General features: G+C 43.8%; 1 protein-coding gene across 1 annotated transcript in view; it reads right to left on the bottom strand.

The window, feature by feature from the left end:
* The window catches only part of LOC109885049 (ankyrin repeat and fibronectin type-III domain-containing protein 1-like), a 112,510-nt gene that overhangs the window by 54,102 nt on the left and 48,408 nt on the right, over positions 1–10,000 (bottom strand). Inside the window, 4 exon segments of the mRNA XM_031804548.1 lie at positions 3,040–3,255; positions 3,359–3,475; positions 3,664–3,796; positions 7,262–7,361. Of these exon segments, the coding sequence (XP_031660408.1) occupies positions 3,040–3,255; positions 3,359–3,475; positions 3,664–3,796; positions 7,262–7,361 (566 nt within the window).

The raw sequence follows: 10,000 nt of genomic DNA, 5'->3' as shown, positions 1-10,000 counted from the left end.
AGTAAAATGACAGATCTCCCCCGAATGTAGACTAAAGGTGTGGAGAAATATGATTTCTTTCATTCAGCATCTTGAGAGAATGTCTGGCTTGCCATTCCAAATAAAATAGAATATTTTTTGTCCATATAATTTAAAAAAGCAGTTCACTAGGTGTAGGCAAAACCATAAGCAAATAGATAAACTGTGATGTGACTAAAGAGTTAATCAGGGTGATTTTTCCACAAATGGACAGGTATTTTCCTTTCCATGGTAGCAAGATCTGATATATTTTTGCTAACTTTCTATAAAAATTTATTGTAGTGAGATCATTTCTTTCTTTGGGGATTTGTATACCGAGTATGTCCACATCCACGTCAGACCATTTTATTGGTCAACTACACGGTAATGTAAAAGTAAAATTTTTTTAGTGATCCAATACGAAATATAGTACACTTATCATCATTTATTTTTAATCCAGAGAGGTTAGCGAAAGTATCTAGATCCTCTATGAGGCTGTGGAGAGACTCTAATTGTGGTTTTAAAAGAAAACATGAATCATCAGCGTACAATGACACCTTTGTTTTTAAGCCACAGATTTCTAATCCCTTAATATTATTGTTGGATCTAATCTGAACAGCTAACATTTCGATGGCAATAATAAATAGATATGCCGATAGTGGACAACCTTGTTTTACTCCCCTTGACAGTTTAAAACTTTCTGAGATGTATCCATTATTTACTATTTTACACCTAGGGTTACAATACATAACTTTAACCCATTTTATAAGAGACTCCAGTCGTACTTTATCAAAAGCCTTTTCAAAATCAGCTATGAAAACCAGGCCTGGTTTCTCTGATATTTCATAGTGTTCTATTGTTTCCAGTACTTGTCTTATATTATCTCCAATGTATCGTCCATGTAAAAAACCTGTCTGATTAGGATGAATAATATCTGACAATACCTTGTTAATTCTATGCTATAATATTTGCATCACAACACTGAAGTGTAAGAGGCCTCCAATTGTTTAAATGGCCTGGATCTTTATATATACCACTTGGATCCTGTTTCAGTAATAATGAAATCAGACCTTGTTGTTGAGTGTCCGATAATCTACCATTTATATAGGAGTGGTTAAAACATGCTAATGGTCCTCTGAGTATATCAAAAAAAGTTTGGTACACTTTCACTGGTATGCCATCCAGCCCTAGAGTTTCCCAGCCTTAAAGGCTTTAATTGCATCAATAAATTCCTTCTCTGTAATTTGGCCTTCACATGAGTCGTTCTGTACAGATGTACATTTTACATTATTAATAAGAAAAAAATCCATACAATTAGCTTTGTTTAGTGGAGATGGAGGAGACTTTACTTCCTATTTCAAAATATCTGTGATCAGATATAATCATGTGTGACTCCATCATTTGTAACAAGTTTCAATACCTTTTTTTTGGTAGCATTTCTATGTTGAAGATAATTTGGTGCATTTTTCCCCAAATTCCATCCAGTTCGCTTTACATTCATATTATATTACATTGGATCTTTCTTGAATAAGTTCCTCCAATTCTTTTTCCTCTAACTTCCTCTAACTTCCTCTAACGTTTCCTCTAACTTCTTCTTTTTCCTCTTATTCTGTGCCTCTATGGTACAGTTTTTATTGCTGTTTAATTGTTCTGTTAGTCCTTCAATTTCCTTTGTTAATATGGACTCTTTTGATCTAAATTGCTTTTGTGTTATAGATGAGTACTGAATTGCATGGCCTCTAAAGTCACATTTAAAAGTGTCCCATACAATAAGGGGATCTGCTGTACCTACAGTCTGAAAAGTCAGTTATAAATTATTCTGTCCTAGTTATAAACAAGTTATCCTTCAGTAGGCTTTGATTAAATTTCCAATATCCTCACCCATGTGCAAATTCTGTAAGAGTAATATATATGCCAATTATTTGATGATTCGACCGCATTCTGTCCCCTATCAACACGTTTTAAAACTTTTGGTACCAGAGAGAATGGCATAATAAAGTAATCAAGTCGACTAGCTTGATTAAGCCTCCGCCATGTATATCTCACTAGTTAACGGTATTTAAGCCTCCAGATATCCCCTAATTCCAATATATCCATGACACAGAAATACATTGGTTCTGGGATATGCAACCATTTCCTTTCTCACTCAACGCCAAAAATACTGTGCCTTCTGATTCCTGTGGTTTTATCTCCACCATGTTGCATTAGTGCTTTTGTGTTCCAATTAGTTATATTTGAAGATAGAAATATATATATATTTTTGTTGTATTATTACAATCCATAACAGGGCTAGAATTGTGTGTACGTGTTTGTTTGTGGTACTCATATAGTGATGAACAGTATGGTAGGCTATGGTAAGGTTATGGTAAGGTTATGGTAAGGTGATGGTAGGGTTATGGTAGGACTATGGTAAGGTGACGGTAGGGTTATGGTAGGGTGATGGTAGGGTTATGGTAAGGTTATGGTAAGGTTATGGTAGGGTTATGGCAAGGTTATGGTAAGGTTATGGTAAGGTTATGGTAGGGTTATGGTAGGGTTATGGTAAGGTTATGGGAGGGTTATGGTAAGGTTATGGCAAAGTTATGGTAAGGCTATGGGAGGGTTATGGTAAGGTTATGGTAAGGTTATAGTAGGGTTATGGTAGGTTTATGGTAGGGCTATGGTAGGGTTATGGTAAGGTTATGGTAAGGTTATGGTAGGGTTATAGTAAGGTTATGGTAGGGTTATGGTAGGTCTATGGTAGGGTTATGGTAGGGTTATAGAAAGGTTATGGTAGGGTTATGGTAGGGTTATAGCAAGGTTATGTCAGGGTTATGGTAGGGTTATGGTAGGTCTATGGTAGGGTTATGGTAGGGTTATAGCAAGGTTATGGCAGGGTTATGGTAGGGTTATGGTAGGTCTATGGTAGGGTTATGGTAGGGTTATAGCAAGGTTATGGCAGGGTTATGGTAGGGTTGTGGTAAGGTTATGGTAGGGTTATAGCAAGGTTATGGCAGGGTTATGGTAGGGTTGTGGTAAGGTTATAGTAAGGGTATGTTCTACCTGTATGGTAATTAGCAGTATGTCCAGTGCGTAGGGTTCTTCAGGTGTGGACAGACTCTTCCTCTGGCTTTGTAGCTTGGACACCTGCATCCACTTCCCACTGAAGAACGAGTACTGGCTCTCCATGTCCCGGATAGTCACTAGCAATACGTTGCCATGACGATCCTTGATGGGCTCGTAGTGGACACGCCCCAGGTTGTGTGTCCCCAACAAGCTCTGAGAATGACATCAATCAATCAATAAATCCTTATATCTGTATGTCTGCCTATCTACTAATCTCTGACTCACATACACCCCCCCCACACACACAGGGGTGTACCTGTAGTTGCCCAGCAGCAGCCAACATCTTCTGTCTGGCCTGTAGAGTGGAGGAGGAGGACATGGAGACAGACATACTCTGTCTCAGCCACCGCACATCCTCCCACATACACGACAACTAGAGAGAGAGAGAGAGAGAGAGAGAGAGAGGGAGAGAGAGAGAGAGACTGCACTATAAACATAATTGTATAGAAATATTGAGGTACAGTAATTTGATTGAAATGCTGAATCCAGCCTTATTCACGAGTGCTAAAAATTCTCTATATATGGCTGCTGCCCTGTAATGAACTACATTACCCACAATACCTTAGTGAACCATAGGAAGTCCTGCATGAGAGAGCTGCCGTAAGAGTCATCCACCTCCACTATAGGGATCTGGTCCTCTGTGGTCACCAGTAGACTGTCTTTGTGGTAGAACACTGCCGCCAGGTAAACCCCCCTACAGAACCAGCAAAATGGAACAGTCCATCTCAGTTAAACACTCCACTTGGAACAGTTTTACTTCCGGTGCCGACAGAAATGGCCGCCTCGCTTCGCGTTCCTGGGAAACTATGCAGTATTTTGTTTTCTTACGTGCTATTTCTTACATTGGTACCCCAGGTAATCTTAGGTTTCATTACATACAGTCGGGAGGAACTACTGAATATAAGAGCCACGTTAACTCACCATCATTACGACCAGGAACACAACTTTCCCGAAGCGGATCCTGTGTTTTGCCCACCACCCAGGACAATGGATCGGATCCCAGCCGGCGAACCAAAACAACGTCGCCGGCCGTAAAAGGGTCAAACGAAGCGGTCTTCTGGTCAGGCTCCGGAGACGGGCACATCGTGCACCACTCCCTAGCATACTACTCGCCAATGTCCAGTATCTTGACAACAAGGTTGATGAAATCCGAGCAAGGGTAGCATTCCAGAGAGACATCAGAGACTGTAACGTTCTTTGCTTCACGGAAACATGGCTCACTCGAGAGATGCTATCGGAATCGGTACAGCCAGCTGGTTTCTTCACGCATCGCGCTGACAGAAACAAGCATCTTTCTGGTAAGAAGAGGGGCAGGGGGCGTATGCCTTATGATTAACAAGATGTGGTGTGATCATAACAACATACAGGAACTCAAGTCCTTCTGTTCACCTGACTTAGAATTCCTCACAATCAAATGTCGACCGCATTATCTACCAAGAGAATTCTCTTCAATTATAATGACAGCCGCATATATTCCCCCCCAAGCAGACACATCGATGGCCCTGAACAAATTGATTTGACTCTATGTAAACTGGAAACCACATATCCTGAGGCTGCATTCATTGTAGCTGGGGATTTTAACAAGGCTAATCTGAAAACAAGACTCCCTAAATTCTATCAGCATATCGATTGTGCAACCAGGGCTGGTAAAACCCTGGATCATTGTTATTCTATCTTCCGCGACGCATATAAGGCCCTCCTCCGCCCTCCTTTCGGAAAAGCTAACCACGAATCCATTTTGTTGCTCCCAGCCTAGAGACAAAGACTAAAACAGGAAGCTCAGGTCTGTTCAATGCTGGTCCGACCAATCGGATTCCACGCTTCAAGACTGCTTCGATCACGTGGATTGGGATATGTTCCGCATTGCATCCAACAACAGCATTGACGAATACGCTGATTCGGTGAGCGAGTTTATTAGCAAGTGCATCAGCGATGTCGTACCCACAGCAACTGTTAAAACATTCCCAAACCAGAAACCGTGGATTGATGGCAGCATTCGCGTGAAACTGAAAGCGCAAACCACTGCTTTTAACCAGAGCAAGGTGACCAGAAACATGACCAAATACAAACAGTGTAGCTATTCCCTCCGCAAGGCAATCAAACAAGCTAAGCGTCAGTATAGAGACAAAGTAGAGTCGCAATTCAACGGCTCAGACACAAGAGGTATGTGGCAGGGTCTACAGTCAATCACGGATTACAAAAAGAAAACCAGCCCCGTCGTGGATCAGGATGTCTTGCTCCCAGACAGACTAAATAACTTCTTTGCTCGCTTTGAGGACAATACAGTGCCACTGACACGGCCCGCTACCAAAACCTGCGGACTCTAATTCACTGCAGCTGAAGTGAGTAAAACATTTAAATGTGTTAACCCTCGCAATGCTGCAGGCCCAGACGGCATCCCCAGCCGCATCCTCAGAGCATGCGCAGACCAGCTGGCTGGTGTGTTTACAGACATATTCAATCAATCCTTATCCCAGTCTGCTGTCCCCACATGCTTCAAGAGGGCCACCATTGTTCCTGTTCCCAGGAAAGCTACGGTAATTGAGCTAAACGACTGAGCTAAACCCCGTAGCACTCACTTCCGTCATCATGAAGTGCTTTGAGAGACTAGTCAAGGACCATATCACCTCCAGCCTACCTGACACCCTAGACCCACTCCAATTTGCTTACCGCCCCAATAGATCCACAGACGACGCAATCGCAACCACACTGCACACTACCCTAACCCATCTGGACAAGAGGAAGACCTATGTGAGAATGCTGTTCATCGACTACAGCTCAGCATTTAACACCATAGTACCCTCCAAAATCGTCATCAAGCTCGAGACCCTGGGTCTCGACCCCGCCCTGTGCAACTGGGTACTGGACTTCCTGACGGGCCGCCCCCAGTTGGTGAGGGTAGGTAACAACATCTCCACCCCGCTGATCCTCAACACTGGGGCCCCAAAAGGGTGTGTTCTGAGCCCTCTCCTGTACTCCCTGTTAACACACGACTGCGTGGCCTTGCACGACCTCCAACTTAATCATCAAGTTTGCGGACGACACTACAGTGGCAGCCTTGATTACCAACAACGATGAAACGGCTTACAGGGAGGAGGTGAGGGCCCTCGGAGTGTGGTGTCAGGAAAATAACCTCACACTCAACGTCAACAAAACAAAGGAGATGATCGTGGACTTCAGGAAACAGCAGAGGGAGCACCCCCTATCCACATCGACGGGACAGTAGTGGAGAGGGTAGTAAGTTTTAAGTTCCTCGGCGTACACATCAAGGACAAACTGAATTGGTCCACCCACACAGACAGCGTGGTGAAGAAGGCGCAGCAGCGCCTCTTCAACCTCAGGAGGCTGAAGAAATTTGGCTTGTCACCAAAAGCACTCACAAACTTTTATAGATGCACAATCGAGAGCATCCTGTCGGGCTGTATCACCGCCTGGTGATACAGGCAACTGCTCCGCCCACAATCGTAAGGCTCTCCAGAGGGTAGTGAGGTCTGCACAAACTACCTGCCCTCAAGGACACCTACACCACCCGATGTCACAGGAAGGCCATAAAGATCATCAAGGACAACAACCACCCGAGCCACTGCCTGTTCACCCCGCTATCATCCAGAAGGCGAGGTCAGTACAGGTACATCAAAGCAGGGACCCAGAGACTGAAAAACAGCTTCTATCTCAAGGCCATCAGACTGTTAAACAGCCACCACTAACATTGAGTGGCTGCTGCCAATATACTGACTCAACTCCAGCCACTTCAATAATGGAAAACTGATGTAAAAAATGTAGCACTAGCCACTTTAAACAATGCCAATTAATATAATGTTTACATACCCTACATTACTCATCTCATATGTATATACTGTACTCGATACCATCTACTGCATCTTGCCTATGCCGTTCTGTACCATCACTCATTCATATATTTGTATGTACATATTCTTCATTCCTTTACACTTGTGTGTATAAGGTAGTTGTTGTGGAATTGTTAGGTTAGATTACTCGTTGGTTATTACTGCATTGTCGGAACTAGAAGCACAAGCATTTCGCTACACTCGCATTAACATCTGCTAACCATGTGTATGTGACAAATAAAATTTGATTTGATTTGAGTCCACAATGTACATCCCAGGGGAGTATTGTACACATCACACTACTTGCTCACCTTTTGAGAGTCTTGACAAACTTGTTGGAGGAGTTAAAGAGGTGCTTGAGACTTCTGGAGACGGACTGCTTACGGCTTGGGTTCTGGAGCTTTGATGTGTCTGAGAGTAGGAGAGAGGGAGAGAGGGAGAGAGGAGAGAGGGAGAGAGGAGAGAGGGGTGAGGAGAGAGGGAGAGATGGGAGAGGAGAGAGGGAGAGAGGGAGAGGAGAGGATAGAGGGAGAGAGGAGAGAGGGGAGAGGAGATAGGGAGAGATGGGAGAGGAGAGAGGAAAGGAGAGAGGAGAGAGGGAGAGAGGAGAGAGGAGAGATGGGAGAGGAGAGAGGGAGAGAGGAGTGGAGAGAGGGAGAGAGGAGAGAGGGAGAGAGGGGAGAGGAGAGGAGAGAGGGAGAGATGGGAGAGAGGAGAGAGGGAGAGAGGGAGATAGGAGAGATGGGAGAGGAGAGAGTGGGAGAGGAGAGATGGGAGAGGAGAGGAGAGATGGAGAGAGGAGAGATGAGAGGGGGAGAGGAGAGAGGGAGAGAGGAGAGATGGGAGAGGAGAGATGGGAGAGATGAGAGAGGGAGAGAGGAGAGAGGGAGAGAGGAGAGATGGGAGAGGAGAGGAGAGAGGGGGAGATGGGAGAGGAGAGTGAAGAGAGAAGAGAGGGAAAAGGAGAGAGGGGAGAGGGAAGAGGGGATTGGAGGTAAACTGATTATTTTTCTTCCTGGTAAAGAAAACATTTGACCTCTTATTTGTCTGTGTCATTACTTCTGCTGTTTTCAACTTGAACTAGATCCTGTATGTATGTGTGTGCACTGCACTGCACTGAAAAACTCAAATGCTTTCTACTGTTTACTCAGTATCGGAATGTTGTTATTCCTTTCAAGTGAAATGCTGTTATGCAGGAAACTGTTCTTGACCTTAAACTAATGTCCTCTAACGGTTTACTGAGTATAGTAATTGTTGTTATTGAGTTCTTGAGGATCTTTAGTTTTTAAGGAGCACTGTGAATTTGACTCACTTTGTCTGAGTGAAAGAGAGTAGAGGGTGTGGAGAGAAAGGAAACAGCCGTGAAGTAGAGAGAGAGAGAGAGAGAGAGAGAAAGCACGAGAGAATGACCTTGTTTACACTGCATGTACTATAATGACCTGTCACATTTTTTGCAATCGACTAAAAATTAACAAACACAAAACAACAGCAAAAAGAGAAGGGGAGAGGGAGTCAGAGATTAGATGTTCTCAGAGCTGGTCACCTTTCAAGGTTCAGTGGCACTCTGTTGTGTTATCTGAGCCTGTTCAGCTGTCTATCCTCTACAGCCCCCTATCTATTCCCTCTCACCCCCATATCTCCACCTCTCACCCACATCCCCCTACTATCTGCCCCTGGACTGCTGGCCCCAGCGATGCCAATCGCCATCCCACATGCTAATTGGAAAGATAATCACAGAGTGTAAACACAAGGCAGATAGACAGACGGACAGATAGACAGACGGACAGATAGACAGACGGACGGACCACAGGATACAGTGCTTTCGGGAAATTTATTCAGACCACTTAAATTTTTCCACATTTTGTTACGTTACAGCCTTATTCTAAGTAAATTATTGTTTTCTCCTCATCAATCTACACCCCATAATGACAAAGCAAAAACTTTTTTTTTATAATTTATGAAAAATAAAAAACAGAAATACCTTTTTTTTACTTAAGTAATTCAGACCCTTTGCTATGAGACTCAAAATTGAGCTCAGGTGCATTCTGTTTCCATTGATCATCCTTGAGATGTTTCTGCAACTTGATTGGAGTCCACCTGTGGTAAATTCAATTGTTTGGACATGATTTGGAAAGGCACACACCTGTCTATATAAAGTACCACAGTTGACAGTGCATGTCAGAGCAAAAATCTAGCCATGAGATCAAAGGAATTGTCCCTAGAGCTCCAAGACAGGATTGTGCCGAGGCACAGATCTGGGGAAGGGTACCCAAACATTTCTGCAGCACTGAAGGTCCCTAAGAATACAGTGGGGGGGGGGCCTCGGGGAGAAGGGCCAAGAACCCCATGGTCACACTGACAGAGCTCCAGAGTTCCTCTATGGAGATGGGAGAACCTTCCAGAAGAACAACCATCTCTACAGCAATCCAATAAACAGGCATTTATGGAAGAGTGGCCAGCCGGAAGCCACTCCTCAGTGAAAGACACATGATAGCCCGCTTGGAGTTTGCAAAAAGGCAACTAAAGACTCTCAGACGATTCTCTGGTCTGATGAAACTAAGATTGAACTCTTTGGCCTGAATGACAAGCGTCACGTCTGGAGGAAACCTGGCACCATCCCTACAGTGAAGCACCATCCCTACAGTGAAGCATCTGAATGTCCTTGAGTGGCCCAGCCAGAGCCTAGATTTGAACCTGATCAAACATCTCTGACCTGAAAATGTCTGTGCAGCAACACTCCTCATCCAACCTGACAGAGCTTGAGAGGATCTACAGAGAAGAAGGGGAGAAACTCCCCAAATACAGGTTTGTTGAGCTGGTAGCGTCATACTCAGGAAGACTCAAGGCTTTAATCGCTGCCAATGGTGCTTCAACAAAGTACTGAGTAAAGTGTCTGAATACTTATGTAAATGTGATGTTTCAGTTTTCCATTTTTTATACAATGGCACAAAAAAAAAACCTGCTTTCTCTTTGTCTTTATGGTGTACGGTGTGTAGAATAATGAGATGGGGGGGAAACTATTTCATCAATAGTATCGTAACAAAATGTGT

Source organism: Oncorhynchus kisutch, linkage group LG25 (genome assembly GCF_002021735.2).
Source record: "Oncorhynchus kisutch isolate 150728-3 linkage group LG25, Okis_V2, whole genome shotgun sequence".
Taxonomy (NCBI): Eukaryota; Metazoa; Chordata; class Actinopteri; order Salmoniformes; family Salmonidae; genus Oncorhynchus; species Oncorhynchus kisutch.
The sequence above is the reverse complement of the archived record's forward strand: the minus strand, read 5'-3'. Positions and strand labels throughout refer to the sequence as shown.